The sequence below is a fragment of the Chrysemys picta genome, chromosome 16 (assembly GCF_011386835.1).
Source record: "Chrysemys picta bellii isolate R12L10 chromosome 16, ASM1138683v2, whole genome shotgun sequence".
NCBI lineage: Eukaryota > Metazoa > Chordata > Testudines > Emydidae > Chrysemys > Chrysemys picta.
The window spans coordinates 247829-268808 of record NC_088806.1 but is presented as its reverse complement, the minus strand read 5'-3'; the positions used below and the strand labels follow the sequence as shown (position 1 = coordinate 268808).

General features: G+C 67.1%; 3 protein-coding genes across 29 annotated transcripts in view; 2 read left to right on the top strand and 1 right to left on the bottom strand.

Moving 5' to 3' along the window:
* STAG3 (STAG3 cohesin complex component) overlaps positions 1 to 2856 on the top strand; it is a 42486-nt gene extending 39630 nt beyond the window's left edge. For 17 of the 27 annotated variants that reach the window (XM_065570571.1, XM_065570578.1, XM_065570570.1 and 14 more), the window contains 3 exons: positions 1644 to 1794; positions 1883 to 1990; positions 2071 to 2856. In XM_065570571.1, the coding sequence (XP_065426643.1) occupies positions 1644 to 1794; positions 1883 to 1990; positions 2071 to 2815 (1004 nt within the window). In that variant the 3' untranslated portion in view covers positions 2816 to 2856. The remainder of the gene's footprint in view (positions 1 to 1643; positions 1795 to 1882; positions 1991 to 2070) is intronic. The other 10 variants (XM_065570586.1, XM_065570585.1, XM_065570584.1 and 7 more) reach the window with 3 other exon arrangements.
* AP4M1 (adaptor related protein complex 4 subunit mu 1) lies at positions 708 to 11097 on the bottom strand. Its single transcript, XM_065570591.1, is given in 17 exon segments — positions 708 to 4920; positions 5161 to 5278; positions 5390 to 5440; positions 5574 to 5618; positions 5697 to 5788; positions 5908 to 6014; positions 6163 to 6183; positions 6186 to 6215; positions 6802 to 6868; positions 7037 to 7099; positions 7929 to 8009; positions 9137 to 9247; positions 9420 to 9516; positions 9689 to 9795; positions 10037 to 10131; positions 10486 to 10550; positions 10960 to 11097. Coding segments are annotated over 15 exon segments (1185 nt in total). The 5' UTR covers positions 10040 to 10131; positions 10486 to 10550; positions 10960 to 11097; the 3' UTR covers positions 708 to 4728.
* Positions 11098 to 11131: 34 nt separating this feature from the next.
* MCM7 (minichromosome maintenance complex component 7) lies at positions 11132 to 20770 on the top strand. Its single transcript, XM_065570590.1, has 12 exons — positions 11132 to 11438; positions 16705 to 16784; positions 16931 to 17095; positions 17173 to 17297; positions 17458 to 17638; positions 18432 to 18569; positions 18772 to 18921; positions 19097 to 19211; positions 19702 to 19833; positions 19993 to 20076; positions 20190 to 20583; positions 20677 to 20770. Exons 1-12 carry the CDS (start codon positions 11408 to 11410, stop codon positions 20762 to 20764), a joined length of 1683 nt encoding a protein of 560 aa, XP_065426662.1. The 5' UTR covers positions 11132 to 11407; the 3' UTR covers positions 20765 to 20770.
* The last annotated feature ends 210 nt before the right edge of the window (positions 20771 to 20980 follow it).

Here is a 20980-nt window from a genome sequence, read left to right as displayed (position 1 = left end):
TGTTCTGAGCTGCAAGCTCACCTGCTGGGAGGAGTCCACTCGCATGACTCTCCTTCATGGGGAAGAGGGCAGAATGGTAGAAGTCTCATGTCCTCTTGTTGACAGTCCCCAGGGAAGTTCCAGGTGCACCGTCCCAGCCCCTAGCACTAATTAATGTCTTTCTTCTGTCTGGCGGTTTACACAGTCACAGGCCCAAATACAACCATGCAGTGTGGGACACTGATGGTACATGTGAGATTAATCCAGGCAGCAGCTCCCAATCATAAAGTCTAAACCTATTCTTACCATTCTAATACACCTCTACCCCAATATAACGCTGTCCTCGGGAGCCAAAAAATCTTACCGCGTTATAGGTGAAACCGTGTTATATCGAACTTGCTTTGATCCACTGGAGTGCGCAGCCCCGTCCCCCCCCGGAGCACTGCTTTACCGCATTATATCCGACTTCGTGTTATATTGGGGTAGAGGTGTACCTGTTTTACCAATACTAGCACACAGGTGAGCCGGAAGTCAGTGTTCGACTGAGACCCGGGCACATTGGCACGAGCTGGCACCTGGGGGGCTCAGGTCAGGACTGAGGTGCACTGGCAGACCTGGCAGGGGGGGTGGAGAGCCCAGGGCTGGGATAGCAGGGGCTGTGGGTCAGGATTGGGGGGGTGCCAGCGGAGCTGGGTGTTGTACTTAAAGTACTGCACAGGATCTTTTCAGGGGGAATAAGGCAGAACGCCACATTTATTAGTAATACATGTATTCATTAACACTGTATTATATGCATATAATATATTACACTTACACTCACACACACACACAAACACACTCCGTCTTGTTGTTACCAATTAGTTGCTCCCCTTAACTTCACTGGCCAGGTGAGTTAGATGGGGGAGGGGGTGGAGCCGGGCTTCTGCCGATCCGGATCGATGCTCCCATGTTGACAAGACGAGACCCGGGGTCCTCTGCAAGACACCTCACTTTTATAGCAGCTTTCCTCTTATGCAAATCTAGACCAGATTCAAACTCTGTGTCTGTGTCCATTGGTCCTTTGTGCTGCTTTCTTTTGAGTGTTGTCCCAATGCTGCAAAGAGGGTGTTTCCAAAAGAAGGGGCTTGCTTCTAACCCCCGAGGCCGTCAGTATGTCTGCTTGTCTTTCATGAGCCCACTTGACACGTTTTATTGTTCTTGGGTCTGGCTCCCAGCCCCTCTCCAACAGTTGAGGCTGTCTGGAGGTGCTGCCTTCCATGCCTTGTTCATCCACACCTCATTCATTCAACAGGGCAATTGATTAAGAGTGGGGGGGGAGAGCTCTTGTTCTACTGCTAGCAAAAAGAAATTTTTCTTCTATCTTATTCTATCCTTAGGGGCTATAATATTCTACCAAGGGCAATGCAAAGTTTCTAAATGAGGCTTTAATACAAAGTCCCATGAAAACAGAGGTCACACGTGGGTAGACCCACCACAGGGTTATATGAAGAGGCACAATGTAAAGTCATATGAAAATTATCAGAGATTTATCTACATGGGGGGGAGAGCCCAGGGATAGCAGGGGGCCGTGGGGGAACCCAGGGTGCAGGTAGGGGGCAGGGGACAGTGGGGTGACTCTGGGGCCAGGACTGGATCACCTGACATCTCTCTCTCTCCTGTTGCAGACTCGTCTGAGCGAGGGGATTCCAGCCTCCCGCTGAGCAGCCGCCTGGAGACACCGATGCTCACGTCAACAGCGCTGAAAAGGGGACACCAGCTGGGCAGCCCGGCGCAGCTGCAGGAAGAGGAGGGGTCCGAGTCGGACTTCGTGCAGAGGTGAGACCCATGGGGGGCAAGGCAGAGCCAGCGGGGATGGGGGGCGGTTTAACCTGCTCTGACCCTGCTGCCCTCCTGTCCTTTGCAGCCAGCCCTGGTTCAGCTCCCAGCGCTCCCGAGAATCACCTGGCCGGCAGCAGCAGCTCCTGGTCCCCTGGCGCACCTCGAGACTTGGGCTGGGCAGCAGGATGGACCGGTGAGTAGTTGTCGCTGTCCTGGGGGGCGGCTCTCCCTCTCTGGGCCGGAGCCCCCTTAACCCTGCCCTGTGTCCCCTAGGCTCAGCCTGATGGAGGAGGAGGAGATGGTGATCCAGGCGGAGAGCAGCGACGAGGAGGATGCCCAGGGCCTGGACATGGTGAGGGGAACCCTGGCCCTGCTGCGGCGGGAAGGGCTATTGGTGATGTGTCGAGGGCCCGTGAGCCCCGGCCTGACCGCGGCAGGCCCCTTACACGCAGCCTGGCTGGGGATGACCCTAACAGGAGCTGCGTCCAGCGGGGTGTCCAGGGCCTGGCCCCCCCACAGCTGCTTCCCCTGGGGTGCTCTCCACCTTGCAGCCAGGACGCTGGCTGGCTTGCTGGTGGCAGGAGGGGCACTAAGGCACTGGTGTTTGCCTCTCCAGCCGCTGATCCGCTCGCACAGCTCCCAAGGTGAGCAGTTCCGGGACCTCTTCGACTCCACCATCCTTGGCATCGAGGTGAGCGCAAGGGAGTGTGAGAGCATGGGGGGGGGCACCTGCCGTGCTGCACTGGGGGGAGCCAAGTCTCACTGGGAATCTCTCCCCCGCAGGATCCCTGACGTGGCTGGAGCAGGCGGGAGATCACCCCTGTCCGGGAATGGGGCCCTCGCTGGGCGTGGCCTTTCCCAGGGAATTACACACCAGGCTGTTTTTCTGTTGCACTTTTATTGTGTCTGGCTACAGGACCGGGTTCCCAGTGTGGGTGAGCACCCTCGGGAGTCTGCGTCGACGGGTCTAGGCCAGGCTCTGTCGGTGCCCTGGCTGGGCTGCTGTTACAGAGGTTAGGGGGTTGGTTCTACTCATAAATAAAGTTGTTTATTGCCAGAGCCCCGTGTGCGGGGAGGTGACTAGCCTGGGAGAGGGGACACCCTAGGAGTCGCTGCACAATGCTGTGGGGCAGGGGATGCAGGGCGGGGAGGTGGACGAGACAGCCGTTGCTGAGGGTGACCAAGCACACCCAGCGGTGGGGCTGGGTTCAGAGGCGGATGACGTAGGAGTTGCTGTGGGACACGTAGCGCACCCAGCGGTGGGGCTGGGCTCAGAGGCAGATGACGTGGGAGTCACTGTGGGACACGTAGCACACCCAGCGATGGGGCTGGGCCGGGCTCAGAGGTGGAGGACGTGGGAGTCGCTGTGGGACATGTAGCGCACCCAGCGGTGGGGCTGGGCTCAGAGGCGGATGACGTAGGAGTCGCTGTGGGACACGTAGCGCACCCAGCGGTGGGGCCGGGCTCAGAGGCGGAGGACGTGGGAGTCGCTGTGGGACACGTAGCACACCCAGCGGTGGGGCTGGGCTCAGAGGCGGATGACGTAGGAGTCGCTGTGGGACACGCGCACCCAGCGGTGGGGCTGGGCTCAGAGGCGGAGGATGTGGGAGTCGCTGTGGGACACGTAGCGCACCCAGCGGTGGGGCCGGGCTCAGAGGCGGATGACGTAGGAGTCGCTGTGGGACACGTAGCGCACCCAGCGGTGGGGCTGGGCCGGGCTCAGAGGCGGATGACGTAGGAGTCGCTGTGGGACACGTAGCGCACCCAGTGGCGGGGCTGGGCTGGGCTCAGAGGCGGATGACGTAGGAGTCGCTGTGGGACACGTAGCGCACCCAGCGGTGGGGCTGGGCTCAGAGGCGGATGACGTGGGAGTCGCTGTGGGACACGTAGCGCACCCAGCGGTGGGGCTGGGCTCAGAGGTGGATGACGTAGGAGTCGCTGTGGGACACGTAGCGCACCCAGCGGCGGGGCTGGGCTCAGAGGCAGATGACGTAAGAGTCGCTGTGGGACACGTAGCGCACCCAGCGGTGGGGCCGGGCTCAGAGGCGGATGACGTAGGAGTTGCTGTGGGACACGTAGCGCACCCAGCGGTGGGGCTGGGCTCAGAGGCGGATGACGTAGGAGTCGCTGTGGGACACGTAGCGCACCCAGCGGTGGGGCTGGGCTCAGAGGCGGAGGATGTGGGAGTCGCTGTGGGACACGTAGCGCACCCAGCGGTGGGGCAGGGCTCAGAGGCGGAGGATGTGGGAGTCGCTGTGGGACACGTAGCGCACCCAACGGTGGGGCTGGGCTCAGAGGCGGATGACGTAGGAGTCGCTGTGGGACACGTAGCGCACCCAGCGGTGGGGCTGGGCTCAGAGGCGGATGACGTAGGAGTCGCTGTGGGAGACGTAGCGCACCCAGCGGTGGGGCTGGGCTCAGAGGCGGATGACGTAGGAGTCGCTGTGGGACACGTAGCGCACCCAGCGGTGGGGCTGGGCTCAGAGGCGGAGGATGTGGGAGTCGCTGTGGGACACGTAGCGCACCCAGCGGTGGGGCTGGGCTCAGAGGCGGAGGATGTGGGAGTCGCTGTGGGACACGTAGCGCACCCAGCGGTGGGGCCGGGCTCAGAGGCGGAGGATGTGGGAGTCGCTGTGGGACACGTAGCGCACCCAGCGGTGGGGCTGGGCTCAGAGGCGGATGACGTAGGAGTCGCTGTGGGACACGTAGCGCACCCAGCGGTGGGGCCGGGCTCAGAGGCGGATGACGTAGGAGTCGCTGTGGGACACGTAGCACACCCAATGGTGGGGCTGGGCCGGGCTCAGAGGCGGATGACGTAGGAGTCGCTGTGGGACACGTAGCGCACCCAGCGGCGGGGCTGGGCCGGGCTCAGAGGCGGATGACGTGGGAGTCGCTGTGGGACACGTAGCACACCCAGCGGTGGGGCTGGGCTCAGAGGCGGATGACGTAGGAGTCGCTGTGGGACACGTAGCGCACCCAGCGGTGGGGCAGCCCGGCCTGTGGGGCCGTGAAGCGCAGGAAGCGGATCTGCAGGCCAGAGCAGGTGTGCATGGGCAGCTCGAAGGACATGTTCACCGGCCCCACTTCCAGCAGCGAGGAGCTGCTCAGCCCTGGGATCTCCAGCTGCAGGGAGAGAGCGGGGGCGTTATTGTCCGGGGCAGAGCACGACACGCGCCCCCCTTCTGTGGGGTGGGGTTGGCACCCTCAGACCCCAGCATAGACATTAGAGACGTTCATTAACGCCTCTGCCCCACAGCTCATCCTCCTTCCGGAGGGCAGGGGCTCTGCTCCCTCTCACTAACACAGGGGTGCATCCCCCTGGCCAGGGCCGTCTCCCCCCTCCGCGTCCCAGGCCGGCTTTACCTTGAAGAGGGCGGAGAGCTGGGAGCCCCCCTGGACGCGCGGGATCACCCAGCGAATGGCCTTGATGCTGGGCTGCAGCTCGGCGGTCTGCTCCGGGCTGCTCAGCTCCTGGGACAGGCTGGGGGAGAGGAGAGAGTCGGGGGGGGGCAGGCCTGCCCCCAGCACCATCCCCCCAGCATGCAGCCCCCGGTACTAGAGGGGAGACCCGCCCGGAGCCCCGGTCACCCACCTGACGACCCCCTTCGGCACCGGCAGCTGGACTCGCACGTTCAGGGCCTGGCTGGAGGGAAGAGAAAGCGGTGAACTGGGGCCGGGGGGGGCACGCAGCAGCCTGGGAGCCTGCTGGGGAGGGGGACATGGCTGGCAGGGGCCGTCCGCACCCCAGGGAGCCTCCCAGCTCCCCGGGCTCTTACCTTTTGGGAGCCAGGTCACAGCGGAGCTTGAGGTAGATGCGGAGCCTGTGGGGAGATGGGAAGGGTGAGGGCCGAGGCACTGGGCCGAGGGGCGTTGTGCTCCCGGATGCCCCGCTCACTCACCTGCCCGTAGGGTCCCTCTCCAGCGTGGGGAAGAGGTGGAAGGGCAGGGCGCAGGGGATGTCGTCTGACAGCTGGTACTGCATCACCGGCAGCTGGGGAGAGCAGAGTGGGGTCAGGCTGTGGGGCTCACCTCCCCCGGTCCCCACACTGGGCGCCCAGCTGCAGGCCGTGGGGCTGCAGAGGGGGGGTCAGGGCAGGCCGTGGGGCTCACCTCCCCTTGGCTGGGGGTGACCTTCAGGATGCGGCTGCTCTCGAACTCGTCTAGCTTCACGGAGCTGTGGAAGGCGCATTGGTCGGCGCGGACGGCGGTGCCGTAGCCTGCGGGGGGAGAGGGGGGGGATCAAAGCCAGGGCGCCCCCGCCAGGCAGAGCGGAGACTGGTGGTGCCGTAGCCTGCAGGGGGGGGGCGGGATCAAAGCCAGGGCGCCCCCGCCAGGCAGAGCAGAGACCAGCGCCCAGCCACTCACCTCGCAGCTCTGACTTCCCACGCAGAACTCCTCCGTCAGCCCGATGCGCAGCTCTGCGGGGAGAGGGGGAGAGCGTCACGGGAGAGCTGCCCCGATGCCGGCCGAGCCCCCTGCCCTGCTCCCCCGGTCAAGTCCCATGCCCCCTGCGCCCTTGGCCCCGCCCCACTCCTCCGGCCCTGCACCCCCGGCTGAGCCCCCCGCCCCGCTCCCCTAGCCGAGCTCCATGCCCCCTGCACTCTTGGCCCCGCCCTGCTCCCCCAGATGAGCCCCCTACTCCGTGCCCCCAGCCAAGCCACCAGCCGCGCCCCCTGCACCCTTGGCCCTGCCCTGCTCCCCTGGTTGAGCCACCAGCCAAGCCCCTGCCCCAGCCTGCTCCACTGGCCGAGCCACCAGCCGCGCCCCCTGCACCCTCGGCCACACCCCGCTCCACTGGCCGAAGCCACCAGCCGCGCCCCCTGCGCCCTCAGCCACACCCCGCTCCACTGGCCGAGCCACCAGCCGCGCCCCCTGCGCCCTCGGCCGAGCCCCCCCATCCTGCTCCCTCAGCCCCGGCACTGACTGCCAGGAAAGAGCGCCCCCGGCGGGCCCGTCTCAGCCGACTCGGGCCCATGGGGCTCCGGGCCTGCAGACGTTACGCACCGGAGCAGCTGGGCAGGTAACTCTTGAGGCGGATTTCTCCCTGGATGTCGGCCTTCATGGGGGTGCCCTGGGCGGGAAGGAGGGGATGGGGGTGAGTCCCTGACAATGAACCAGCCCCCAGCAGCTTCCCCAGGGGGCAAGGGAACCTGGGGCCTTGCTAAGACCCTGTGGATCTGTGAGGGGAGGGCCCAGGACTCCTGTGCCGGACACCTCCCTCCCCCCCCGCCCGACTCACGTTGGCCGCGATGACGACCGTCAGCCTCTCCACCACGTCCAGAAACACCTCGTTCCTGGCGCCCTGCGGGGAGAGATGCCGGGCATCAAGTGACGGCTGCGGGCAGGGCCCAGCCCCCCCACCGTGGGGAAGGTGGATCCATGCGCCCCCACCCCCCACAGAGGGACTGGGGTGACGCAGTGGGGATTTTCCCTTGTTACGTTCTATGTGAGCCTGTGTGAGTCTTACTATTTCGCACGAATGCTGTGTGTGCCTCAGTTTCCCTGTGCGCTGCACCAGTGTCTAGGTGGTGGGAATAAGGGGGTGTGACTTTTGCGGGGGCTGCTCCAGCTGCCTGCAGGGATGCTATAGCCCCCCCTTCCTAACCTGAGACCCCGGAGGGGGATGCGACCAAGTGACTCTTAGCCCCAGAAGGCCGTAGGAGGAGCAACGGGCCGGGCAGGGGCCAGGCAGCTGGAAGGAGTCGGTCTGGCTGGCTTGGGGCGCCGGGGGGGCGGGGACCAGCCCTGGCCCTCGCCTCCCTCCCCACAAGGTGGACTTGTGCTAACGAGCTCTGCCCTATGCTGTGTTCCTGTCGACTAATAAACCTTCTGTGTCCCCGGCTGGCTGGGAGTCACGGCTGACTGCGAAGTGGGGGTGCAGAAACCTCTGGCTGTCCCAGGACCCCGCCCGGGCGACTCACTGTGGGAAGTGCACGGTGTGAAAAGGGGATGCTGAATGCTCCGAGGTCAGACCCAGGAGGTGAAGCCATGTGAGAGGAGGCTCCCCAAAGTCCTGACTGGCTTTGTGGGGAGCAGTTCCAGAGCATCGCCCGGGGGCTCCGTGACACCAGCCTGGGTAGTGCCGGAGGCAGGGTAGGGCTCACTGCTGGGGGGCTCGAGGGGTGTCTCACCTGGTCCCCGTGGGGGGGCAGCACGGGGCGGCTGGCGGCCGAGCTCGGAGCCACTTTGCTTTGCTGCGTCTCTGCTCCAAACTGAAACCAGAGGGGGCAGGGTCAGAGTAGGGCCCCGGGATGGAGCCCTGGGGAGTGTCAGGGGCACCAGGTGCCCCATGGCCAGACCCCTCTCAGGGTAACACCTTCCCTGGAGAAGCCACTGCCCTGGGCTCGGCCATGGGGGGAGAGACCCTCAGGCTGCAGGGGGGGGCAGGAATCAGGCAGTCACTGGGTGGAGGATTTGGGGGCTGGGCTCACCAAGCCCAGGGGGGGACACGGGGGGGATTTAGGGGCTGTACTCCCCAGGGGGACGGGGGGGGATTGGGGGGCTGTTCTCACCAGGGGGATGCGGGGGGATTTGGGGGGCTGTTCTCATCAGGCCCAGGGGACACCGAGGGGGGAAGGGACATGGGGGGGGATTCGGGGGCTGTTCTCACCAGGCCCAGGGGGGCACCGAAGGGGGAAGGGACATGGGGGGATTCGGGGGCTGTTCTCACCAGGCCCAGGGGGGCACCGAAGGGGGAAGGGACATGGGGGGGATTGGGGAGCTGTTCTCACCAGGCCCAGGGGGGCACCGAAGGGGGAAGGGACATGGGGGGGATTGGGGGGCTGTTCTCACCAGGCCCAGGGGGGCACCGAAGGGGGAAGGGACATGGGGGGGATTGGGGGGCTGTTCTCACCAGGCCCAGGGGGGCACCGAAGGGGGAAGGGACATGGGGGGGATTGGGGGGCTGTTCTCACCAGGCCCAGGGGGGCACCGAAGGGGGAAGGGACATGGGGGGGATTCGGGGGCTGTTCTCACCAGGCCCAGGGGGGCACCGAAGGGGGAAGGGACATGGGGGGGATTCGGGGGCTGTTCTCACCAGGCCCAGGGGGGCACCGAAGGGGGAAGGGACATGGGGGGGATTCGGGGGCTGTTCTCACCAGGCCCAGGGGGGCACCGAAGGGGGAAGGGACATGGGGGGGATTCGGGGGCTGTTCTCACCAGGCCCAGGGGGGCACCGAAGGGGGAAGGACATGGGGGGATTCGGGGGCTGTTCTCACCAGGCCCAGGGGGGCACCGAAGGGGGAAGGGACATGGGGGGGATTCGGGGGCTGTTCTCACCAGGCCCAGGGGGGCACCGAAGGGGGAAGGGACATGGGGGGGATTCGGGGGCTGTTCTCACCAGGCCGACGCTGCCCAGGTCCAGCAGGCTGAAGGCCTTGCTGAGCACAGGCTCCGTCTGGATGAAGTTGCGCAGCACGTCCGGCGCCGTGGTCTGCACGTAGCCGTAGTCCTGGGGTGGGGAGCACAGAATGGGGGGGCGGTTACTCCCCCACCACTGGCACGGGACACCAGCGCTGCGAGCTTCCCACAGCGGTGCTCCAGGTGGGGTGTCTGACCTGGCAGCTTCCCCACGGCAGCGACCCCCCCCCGCCATGCCAGACCCAGACGCCCCCCGCACACACCAGCATCTCGTCCAGCAGCTCGTAGATGAGCGCGAAGTTGAGGCTGACGGTTTTCTCGCTGAGGGAGCCACAGTAATCGCGGATCAGCGTCACCAGCCTGCGGGAAGGGAGGGAGACAGGGGGAGGGTGAGGGCACAGACGGCTGCTGCCCCCAGTCCCTGCCCCAGGTCCCCTGGCCTGCGCCCCCCCCCCCCCGGGGCTGAGGCTTATCCCCCCATCTGCCCCCTCCCCCACCCAGGGTCACTCCTGCCCCCCCCCCCCCGCCTCACCGGTTGAGGAACTCGATGATGGTGAAAGGGGAGACATCGTGCCCCGTCGTGGCCACGAAGTAGAGGCCGGCGTGTCGCACGTGGACGAAATGCAGCCCCTCGTGCGCCTGCATCGCGGGGGGGGGGGACACAAGCAGAGTTAGTCAGCCCCTCTCCCACCAGGGCAATGCCCCCCCCCTTACCACACAGACATGCCCCCTCTTTCCCGGTTTCCATAGCGATACTTGAGATGCTCCCCACTTCTGTTACCACAGCGATGCTTGCTTCATCCCATAGCGACACCCCCTCCCGTTACCAGAGAGACCCTTAACCCGCCCCATTGTGGTGCCGTTCCCCCTGCCCCGGTACCATGAAGACGGGTGCCTGGTCCTTGGGCAGGGCTGTGATCTTCCTATAGAAAGTGTCCACCAGATCGGTGCTGCCTCCGCCGGCCTCGCCGCAGACTGGGGGGTGGGTTAAGGAGAAACGACCCCATCAGGGTGGCAGGTGGCTGTGAGCTTCCCCCCCAGCAACGCCCAGCTGCAGCCCCAGGGTCTGGGCAGCCCCCCAGCAGTGGTGTTCCGGGGCAGGAGGTTCCTGGGGGCGGGAGGGGGGGACCCGTGGGGGGGGGATATGACCCCTGCCTGGGGGGATGGTTTAGGTGGAACTTGGAGGGGAGCTGATGGGGGGGGTGCAGGGGGGCTAAGGGGGCTTATGTCAGGAGCCAATCGGGGGGCAGCCAGGGGCTGCAGGGGGCCCACACTGAGGAGCCAGGGGGCTTGGAGGGGACAGGTGGGGGGTTCTGGGGGGCAGGATACAGTCCTTGTGAACGAGTCTGTCTCCCTTGGAGGAGAGAATGAAATCTGCGACAACATCTCCGGGCCTGCGGGGGGAGGGGGGAAGAGAGTGAGTTGGACCCTGCCCCAAACCCGGGCCCCGCCCCCTTCAGCCCCGCCCCTGCTCCCGAGACCCCGCCCCGAACCCGTAGCCCCGCCCCTGCCCCCGATACCCCGCCCCTGCTCCCGAGACCCCGCCCCTGCCCCGAGACCCCGCCCCAAGCTGGGGCCCCGCCCACAATCCCCGGAACCGCATCCCTACGCCCCGCCCCTCCCCCCGCGGCCCCGCCCCACGCTGAGGTCCCGCCCCCAGGAACCCTCCCCGGACCCCGCCCCTCGCCCGCCCCCCCCGGGCGTCGCCCCCTGAGACAGGAACCCCCCCCCAGGCCCGCCCCGGGGTCGCGGCCCGTTTAAGAGGGGGCGGGGCTTGTGGGGTCCTGCTGTTTCGGTTCGAACCTGGATCCGGCGCGGGCTGCTGCGCTGTCACGTGACGGCAACGCTTGGGCGGGGCCTCCGCGCGACGCTCTACCCGAGCTGCGATTGGCGGGCTGGGCGGGTCACGTGCCGGGCACTGATTGGCCCGGGGCGGGCACGTGGCAGGAGGAGTCTATAGTTTCGCGCCACTTTTGGTTGCGGCGGCAGCAGCGAGAGTGTGGAGCGGTGCTGGGCGGCAGCAGACCGGGCGGGACGGACCCCAGCGGGGACCCGTAGCCAACGGGCCGCGAGCGGCCGGGACGGACCCCAGCGGGAACCCGTAGCCAACGGGCCGCGAGCGGCCGGGACGGACCCCAACCGGGATCCGTAGCCAACGGGACGGGACTGACCCCAACGGGGACCTGTAGCGGGACCGACCCAGTCGGGGACACGTAGGAACCTGGGACTGAGGGGCCCCCCAACCCCCACCATGGCGCCCAGAGACTACGCCGCGGAGAAAGGTGGGTGGTGCCCCCGCGGCCGGTCGGGGGCCCGGCGAGACCCGGAGGAGGGGGCGGGCCTCGGGCTGCCATTGGCTGCAGCGCGGCCGGGGGCGGGGTATCCGTTTCCCGCGCGGCGGGACGCGAGGTCGCCCCGGAAGTGATGTCACGGCGGAGTCTCAGCGCCCGGCGAAACAGTGTCCGTCCGCCGAGGGGGGGCGGGGCGGGGGGATCCGGGCGCGCGCCGCCTCCACGTGCCGCTTTGTTTACATGGGGCAGTGGGCGGTACAGGCCGGTTACGGGAGGGGGATGGGTGGGGGTGCTGCAGAGGGATGTGTGGGGGCTGGAGGAGGGATGTGGGGCGGTACAGGGAGGTTAGGGGGAGGGGGTGCTGTGGGGTAGGGCTGGGGGGGATGAGGGGCAGTAAGGGAGGGGGATGGGTGGGGGTGCTGCAGAGGGATGTGTGGGGCTGGAGGAGGGATGTGGGGCGGTACAGGGAGGTTAGGGGGAGGGGGTGCTGTGGGGTAGGGCTGGGGGGGATGAGGGGCAGTAAGGGAGGGGGATGGGTGGGGGTGCTGCAGAGGGATGTGTGGGGGCTGGAGGAGGGATGTGGGGCGGTACAGGGAGGTTACGGGGGGGTGCTGTGGGGTAGGGCTGGGGGGGATGAGGGGCAGTAAGGGAGGGGATGGGTGGGGGTGCTGCAGAGGGATGTGTGGGGGCTGGAGGAGGGATGTGGGGCGGTACAGGGAGGTTAGGGGGAGGGGGTGCTGTGGGGGGTAGGGCTGGGGGGATGAGGGGCACTAAGGGAGGGGGATGGGTGGGGGGGCTGCAGAGGGATGTGGGGGCTGGAGGAGGGATGTGGGGCGGTACAGGGAGGTTAGGGGGAGGGGGTGCTGTGGGGGGTAGGGCTGGGGGGATGGGGGGCACTAAGGGAGGGGAATGGGTGGGGGTGCTGCAGAGGGATGTGTGGGGGCTGGAGGAGGGATGTGGGGCGGTACAGGGAGGTTGGGGAAGGGGGTGCTGGGGGGTAGGGCTGGGGGGATGAGGGGCACTAAGGGAGGGGGATGGGTGGGGGTGCTGCAGAGGGATGTGGGGGCTGGAGGAGGGATGTGGGGCGGTACAGGGAGGTTACGGGGGGGGTGCTGTGGGGGGTAGGGCTGGGGGGATGAGGGGCACTAAGGGAGGGGGATGGGTGGGGGTGCTGCAGAGGGATGTGGGGGCTGGAGGAGGGATGTGGGGCGGTACAGGGAGGTTGGGGAAGGGGGTGCTGGGGGGTAGGGCTGGGGGGATGAGGGGCACTAAGGGAGGGGAATGGGTGGGGGTGCTGCAGAGGGATGTGGGGGGGCTGGAGGAGGGATGTGGGGCGGTACAGGGAGGTTAGGGGGAGGGGGTGCTGTGGGGGGTAGGGCTGGGGGGATGAGGGGCACTAAGGAGGGGGATGGGTGGGGGTGCTGCAGAGGGATGTGGGGGGGCTGGCGGAGGATTGGGGCGGTACAGGGAGGTTAGGGGGAGGAGGTGCTGTGGGGGGTAGGGCTGGGGGGGATGAGGGGCACTAAGGGAGGGGGATGGGTGGGGGTGCTGCAGAGGGATGTGGGGGGGCTGGCGGAGGGATGTGGGGCACATTGGGGCGGTACAGGGAGGTTAGGGGGAGGGGGTGCTGTGGGGTAGGGCTGGGGGGATGAGGGGCAGTAAGGGAGGGGGATGGGTGGGGGTGCTGCAGAGGGATGTGGGGGCTGGAGGAGGGATTGGGGCACATTGGGGCGGTACAGGGAGGTTAGGGGGAGGGGGTGCTGTGGGGGGTAGGGCTGGGGGGGATGGGGGGCACTAAGGGAGGGGGATGGGTGGGGGTGCTGCAGAGGGATGTGGGGGCTGGAGGAGGGATTGGGGCGGTACAGGGAGGTTAGGGGGAGGGGGTGCTGTGGGGGGTAGGGCTGGGGGGATGGGGGGCACTAAGGGAGGGGGATGGGTGGGGGTGCTGCAGAGGGATGTGGGGGCTGGCGGAGGGATTGGGGCGGTACAGGGAGGTTAGGGGGAGGGGGTGCTGTGGGGTAGGGCTGCGGGGGATGGGGGGCACTAAGGGAGGGGAATGGGTGGGGGTGCTGCAGAGGGATGTGGGGGGGCTGGCGGAGGGATTGGGGCACATTGGGGCGGTACAGGGAGGTTGGAGGGGGTGCTGTGGGGTAGGGCTGGGGGGGATGAGGGGCACTAAGGGAGGGGAATGGGTGGGGGTGCTGCAGAGGGATGTGGGGGGGCTGGAGGAGGGATGTGGGGCGGTACAGGGAGGTTAGGGGGAGGGGGTGCTGTGGGGTAGGGCTGGGGGGGATGAGGGGCACTAAGGGAGGGGGATGGGTGGGGGTGCTGCAGAGGGATGTGGGGGCTGGAGGAGGGATGTGGGGCGGTACAGGGAGGTTGGAGAAGGGGGTGCTGGGGGGTAGGGCTGGGGGGATGAGGGGCACTAAGGGAGGGGAATGGGTGGGGGTGCTGCAGAGGGATGTGGGGGGGCTGGAGGAGGGATGTGGGGCGGTACAGGGAGGTTAGGGGGAGGGGGGTGCTGTGTGGGGTAGGGCTGGGGGGGATGAGGGGCACTAAGGGAGGGGGATGGGTGGGGTTGCTGCAGAGGGATGTATGGGGGGTGGAGGAGGGATGTGGGGCGGTACAGGGAGGTTAGGGGGAGGGGGTGCTGTGGGGGGTAGGGCTGGGGGGATGAGGGGCACTAAGGGAGGGGGATGGGTGGGGGTGCTGCAGAGGGATGTGTGGGGCTGGAGGAGGGATGTGGGGCGGTACAGGGAGGTTAGGGGGAGGGGGTGCTGTGGGGGGTGGGGATGGGGGGCACTAAGGGAGGGGGATGGGTGGGGGTGCTGCAGAGGGATGTGGGGGCTGGAGGAGGGATTGGGGCGGTACAGGGAGGTTAGGGGGAGGGGGTGCTGTGGGGGGTAGGGCTGGGGGGGATGGGGGGCACTAAAGGAGGGGGATGGGTGGGGGTGCTGCAGAGGGACGTACGGGGGCTGGAGGAGGGATGTGGGGCGGTACAGGGAGGTTGGGGGAGGGGGTGCTGTGGGGTAGGGCTGGGGGGATGAGGGGCACTAAGGGAGGGGGATGGGTGGGGGTGCTGCAGAGGGACGTACGGGGGCTGGAGGAGGGATGTGGGGCGGTACAGGGAGGTTGGGGAGGGGGGTGCTGTGGGGGGTAGGGCTGGGGGGGATGAGGGGCACTAAGGGAGGGGGATGGGTGGGGGTGCTGCAGAGGGATGTGGGGGCTGGAGGAGGGATGTGGGGCGGTACAGGGCGGTTACGGGGAGGGGTGCTGTGGGGTAGGGCTGGGGGGGATGAGGGGCACTAAGGGAGGGGGATGGGTGGGGGTGCTGCAGAGGGATGTAGGGGGGCTGGAGGAGGGATGTGGGGAGGTACAGGGAGGTTACGGGGGGGTGCTGTGGGGTAGGGCTGGGGGGGATGAGGGGCACTAAGGGAGGGGGATGGGTGGGGGTGCTGCAGAGGGATGTGGGGGGGCTGGCGGAGGGATGTGGGGCACATTGGGGCGGTACAGGGAGGTTAGGGGGAGGGGGTGCTGTGGGGTAGGGCTGGGGGGGATGAGGGGCAGTAAGGGAGGGGGATGGGTGGGGGTGCTGCAGAGGGATGTGGGGGCTGGAGGAGGGATTGGGGCACATTGGGGCGGTACAGGGAGGTTAGGGGGAGGGGGTGCTGTGGGGGGTAGGGCTGGGGGGGATGGGGGGCACTAAGGGAGGGGGATGGGTGGGGGTGCTGCAGAGGGATGTGGGGGCTGGAGGAGGGATTGGGGCGGTACAGGGAGGTTAGGGGAGGGGGTGCTGTGGGGGGTAGGGCTGGGGGGATGGGGGGCACTAAGGGAGGGGGATGGGTGGGGGTGCTGCAGAGGGATGTGGGGGCTGGCGGAGGGATTGGGGCGGTACAGGGAGGTTAGGGGGAGGGGGTGCTGTGGGGTAGGGCTGGGGGGATGGGGGGCACTAAGGGAGGGGAATGGGTGGGGGTGCTGCAGAGGGATGTGGGGGGGCTGGCGGAGGGATTGGGGCACATTGGGGCGGTACAGGGAGGTTGGAGGGGGTGCTGTGGGGTAGGGCTGGGGGGGATGAGGGGCACTAAGGGAGGGGAATGGGTGGGGGTGCTGCAGAGGGATGTGGGGGGGCTGGAGGAGGGATGTGGGGCGGTACAGGGAGGTTAGGGGGAGGGGGTGCTGTGGGTAGGGCTGGGGGGATGAGGGGCACTAAGGGAGGGGGATGGGTGGGGTTGCTGCAGAGGGATGTATGGGGGGTGGAGGAGGGATGTGGGGCGGTACAGGGAGGTTAGGGGGAGGGGGTGCTGTGGGGGTAGGGCTGGGGGGATGGGGGGCACTAAGGGAGGGGATGGGTGGGGGTGCTGCAGAGGGATGTACAGGGGCTGGAGGAGGGATGTGGGGCGGTACAGGGAGGTTACGGGGGGGGTGCTGTGGGGGGTAGGGCTGGGGGGATGAGGGGCACTAAGGGAGGGGAATGGGTGGGGGTGCTGCAGAGGGATGTGTGGGGGCTGGAGGAGGGATGTGGGGCGGTACAGGAGGTTAGGGGGAGGGGGTGCTGTGGGGTAGGGCTGGGGGGGATGAGGGGCACTAAGGGAGGGGGATGGGTGGGGGTGCAGCAGAGGGATGTGTGGGGGCTGGAGGAGGGATGTGGGGCGGTACAGGGAGGTTAGGGGGAGGGGGTGCTGTGGGGTAGGGCTGGGAGGGATGAGGGGCACTAAAGGAGGGGGATGGGTGGGAGTGCTGCAGAGGGATGTGGGGGCTGGCGGAGGGATTGGGGCGGTACAGGGAAGTTACGGGGAGGGGGTGCTGTGGGGTAGGGCTGGGGGGGATGAGGGGCACTAAGGGAGGGGATGGGTGGGGGTGCTGCAGAGGGATGTAGGGGGGCTGTAGGAGGGATGTGGGACACATTGGGGGTGGTACAGGGAGGTTGGGGGAGGGGGTGCTGTGGGGGGTAGGGCTGGGGGGATGAGGGGCACTAAGGGAGGGGGATGGGTGGGGGTGCTGTAGAGGGATGTACAGGGGCTGGAGGAGGGATGTGGGGTACATTGGGGGCGGTACAGGGAGGGAGTGCTGTGGGGTGAGGTCGGTGCAGGGGGGGGGGGCGTTGAGGGGATGGGTGTGGAGTAGGCCGTTGCCAGGAGGTTTAGGGGGGTTGGTGCCAGTGTGGGGCAGGGTGGGGATTGTTGTGGGGAAGCTGGGGGACGAATCGGTGTGTGGGGGCGGTCCCCGGGTCTGACGTTCTCTCGCTGTCGCCCCTCAGAGAAGGTGAAGCGCTTCTTGCAGGAGTTCTGCCGGGATGGCGAGCTCGGCAAGAAGGATTTCCCGTATCGGGACCAGCTGGTGAGACTCCCACAACACCCCCACCCGCATCAATGCTCCCGGCTGCCCCAGCCTCCCCCCCAGCAGGGGGTGCTGCAGGCAGCTGGGGGTCTCCCCCAGTCCTGCAGCTCAGCCCAGCACCCCTCCCTGCCCTCCTCTCCCCCCAGGTGTCTCTGGCTCACCGGGAGCAGGTGGCCCTGTACGTTGACCTGGACGAGGTGGCCGAGGAGGACCCCGAGCTGGTGGACGCCGTGTGCGAGAACGCCAAGCGCTACGTCCGCCTCTTCGCCGACGCTGTGCACGAGTTGCTGCCCCAGCACAAGGAGCGGGAGGTGAGGGGCGCTGGCGAGATGGGGCAGGAGTGGGAGGCTGGGGCTGTGCTTGACGGAGCCCTTGTCCGCCCCCCCAGGTGGTGCACAAGGACGTCCTAGATGTGTACATCGAGCACCGGCTGATGCTGGAGCAGCGCGGCCGGGACACGGGGGAGACGCACAGCCCCCAGAACCAGTACCCCCCGGAGCTGCTGCGTCGCTTGTGAGTGCCTGGAGCCAGGGGGGCGCTGACATCTCTGGCTCCCTCCCCTCACCTCCAGGCCCCTGGGTCTCCCAGCCCTCCCCACGCCGGGAGCTGGGCTCTGTATCCCTTAACTCCTCCTGTCTCTAACTCCCTGCCGCTCTCCTGCCTCCCGCCACAGCGAGCTGTACTTCAAGGCCCCGTCGGGCTCCAAGGCCCGGGTGATCCGGGACGTGAAGGCCGACTGCATCGGGAAGCTGGTCACCGTCCGCGGCATCGTCACCCGTGTCACTGAGGTCAAGCCCATGATGGTGGTGGCGACCTACAGCTGCGACCAGTGCGGAGCAGAGACCTACCAGCCGGTGAGGGGAGCTGCTGTCTGTCTGTCCGCTCGGGGGAAGCTGACGGGGCCGAGCGCCCTGTCACGGAGCTACGGGACCACCGCGGTCTCTTGGGAGGGCCTCTTTCATGTGCCGGACCGCTGGGGGGTCTCTGGGGGAAGCCACACGGCCTCACCACCTCCATGAGCTCTGGTCAGTGAGTCAAACAGACTGAGCCCTGGGAGAGACTTGTCCGTTCTGCAGGGACCAGCACACCCCAGCCAGTGCTGACAGCGGTGTCCAGGGCAGCGGGCGATCTGGGGGTTAGCACGGAGAACGGAGGGGTGAAGCGTCAGCCCAGGGCAATTCCCCCAAGCCCGGCTTAGGGGATCCCTGTTTTCAGAGTCTGTCTGACTTTCTTCCTGGCTGGATGCCAGCACTTCTCCCTCCCCTCCCACCTTCCCTGCTGGGGTCTCTGCTCTGTCACTGGTCCTTGCATTGTCTCTCTGGCCCCCTCGTGGGTTTGGGTCTTTCCACCCAGTTCCTTAACGAGGCTGCATCCCCCCACCCCAGACAGGGAGGTGACGTGCACACCTGTGTCTTTCAATCTGCCCTCAGAGCAAACTTAACCCCTTCCCTCAGTGGGTAGCCAGGTAACCCCCAGGGGAATCTGAGGCACATCTAGGCCTCATTAAATAATTACAAACATTCTCACTTTGTCATGCCCCCCACCTGGGCATGGGGGAGCAGCCGAGTCCCCTGTTTAGCCACCGGGCAGGTGGGGGTTTGTGTGGCTGGTTCATTGTGACCCTCTTCCCCGCCCCTCCACTCTCAGATCCAGTCCCCGACTTTCATGCCGCTGATCATGTGCCCGAGCCAGGAGTGCCAGACCAACCGCTCCGGGGGGCGTCTCTACCTGCAGAGCCGCGGCTCCAAGTTCATCAAGTTCCAGGAGCTGAAGATGCAGGAGCATGTGAGTGGGGGGTTTTCGGGCTGGGGAGGGGAGTTGGGGCATATGAATGGGGGGCCCCAAAGATTGATCTGGGCTCCCCGGCGTGCCCCCCGATTTGGTTATAGGGGTTTCTGCCAGAGTCGGGGGGGGGGGGGCTGGTCCCCGGAGGGAGGGTGTGGCTGATTTTTTTTTTTTTTTTTTTTCCCTCTTCCCCTCCATGCAGAGCGACCAGGTGCCGGTAGGGCACCTCCCGCGCTCCATCAGCGTGGCTGTGCATGGCGAGAACACGCGGCTGGCCCAGCCTGGGGACCACGTCAGCATCACCGGCGTCTTCCTGCCCCTGCTGAGAGCTGGCTTCCGGCAGATGGCCCAGGTGAGAGTGGGGGAGGCAGGGCCGGATCAGGGGGGCTGGGCTGGGCTCGGGTTGGGTCAACCTCCCGTGCCGGTTGCTGAGGTAGTTCTGGGGATGGAGAGATGGGGAACGTTTCACCCCAAGGGTGGGTGCTGGGCGGGTCCCCTAGAGTAACGCGCCCCCCTGTTCCCCCCAGGGGCTGATCTCCGAGACCTACCTGGAGGCGCATCGCATCGTGAAGATGAACAAGAGCGAGGAGGACGAGCTGGGGTCAGGGGAGCTGACAGAGGACGAGCTGCGCCAGATCACAGGTGACACCCCCCCACACTTCCCCCCCCATAGCCCCTCATCCCCTGCCCCCAGCCTTGCTGGGCCCTGGGGAGCCACCCCAACTCCACAGCCCTGTGGCACCTCCTGCCAGCCCCCTGGACGTGCTGAGTGCGGGGCAGCCGAGATCCCCTCCCCCCACCCGCCCCGTACCCTGTGGCACCTCCTGCCAGCCACCTGGGCATGCTGAGTGTGGGGCAGCTGAGACCCCCCCACCCGCCCCATACCCTGCGGCACCTTCTGCCAGCCCCCTGGGTGTGCTGAGGGTGGGGCAGCTGACAGAGGAGGCACAGGGCCTGCTCGTGGGTGAGATCTCCCCTGTATAGCCCTGTTTGCACCTCCTGCTAGCGCCCCCCGCCACCTCTCCACACCCTGGTCTGGTTGGGGGGGAAGCGGCAAGTCATGGATCAAGGACCCCCCCCAGCCCTGCTGACCCGACCCCCCCCCCCCCCCCCCCCCCCCCGCTGTGTGCAGAGGAGGATTTCTACGACAAGCTGGCAGCCTCCATCGCCCCCGAGATCTACGGGCATGAGGATGTGAAGAAGGCCCTGCTGCTGCTGCTGGTGGGGGGCGTGGACCGTAACCCCCGGGGCATGAAGATTCGGGGTGAGTCTGAGGTGGAGGAGACAGAACCCCGGGGCGAGGAAGTGCAGGGGGGCGGCGGGGGGAGGACGCCGGGGGGGGTGTATATGTGTCTGGGGGGGGGATCGATCCCGTGGGGGGGCTGCTCTGATGCTGACCCAGCTCCTCGCCGTCTTCCTCCAGGGAACATCAACATCTGCCTGATGGGTGACCCAGGCGTGGCCAAGTCCCAGCTGCTCTCGTACATCGACCGCCTGGCCCCCCGCAGTGAGTAACACCCCACCCCGGGGGCTAGGGGGCCCCCTCCGACTCCCATCTCCCCCAGGTCAGTGCCCCACGGCCTGGGCCCACCCGCTCTGACTGTCCCCTCCCTTCCCCAGGTCAGTACACGACGGGGCGCGGCTCGTCGGGCGTGGGGCTGACGGCCGCCGTGCTGCGGGACCCGGTGACGGGGGAGCTGGCCCTGGAGGGCGGGGCGCTGGTCCTGGCTGACCAGGGCGTCTGCTGCATCGACGAGTTCGACAAGATGTTGGAGAGCGACCGCACGGCCATCCACGAGGTGATGGAGCAGCAGACCATCTCCATTGCCAAGGCAGGCGTGCTGGCCACCCTCAACGCCCGCTGCGCCATCCTGGCGGCCGCCAACCCCGCCTACGGGCGCTACAACCCCAAGCGCAGCCTGGAGCAGAACGTGCAGCTGCCGGCGGCTCTGCTCTCCCGCTTCGACCTGCTCTGGCTGATCCAGGACCGGCCCGACCGGGACAACGACCTGCGGTGAGAGCCCGGGGGGCCCCTCTCTGCTCGGGGGCGGCCTGGGGCCGGGATGGGGCATCCGGGCAGCAGCGCTAACGCGTGTTGCCCCCACAGGTTGGCCCAGCACATCACCTACGTCCATCAGCACAGCCGGCAGCCACCCTGCGCCTTCCAGCAGCTCGACATGAAGCTCATGAGGTGAGAGCTCGGTTGGGCCCTGGGAGGGGAGCGGGGGCTGGTGGGTTAGAGCGGGGGGGGCTGGGAGCCAGGACTCCTGGGTTCTCTCCTGGCTCTGGGAGGGGAGTGGGGGCTGGTGGGTTAGAGCAGGGGGGGGCTGGGAGCCAGGACTCCTGGGTTCTCTCCCTGGCTCTGGGAGGGGGGTGGGGGCTGGTGGGTTAGAGCAGGGGGGACTGGGAGC

Excerpts from the sequence above, each read along its gene's own strand:
- MCM7 (XM_065570590.1), top strand. The coding sequence starts at position 11,408 with ATGGCGCCCAGAGACTACGCCGCGGAGAAAG. Across the intron at positions 17,639-18,431 it reads GAGCAGAGACCTACCAGCCG|ATCCAGTCCCCGACTTTCAT; the intron begins GTGAGGGGAGCT and ends CTCCACTCTCAG. Across the intron at positions 20,077-20,189 it reads CGACCGCCTGGCCCCCCGCA|GTCAGTACACGACGGGGCGC; the intron begins GTGAGTAACACC and ends TCCCTTCCCCAG.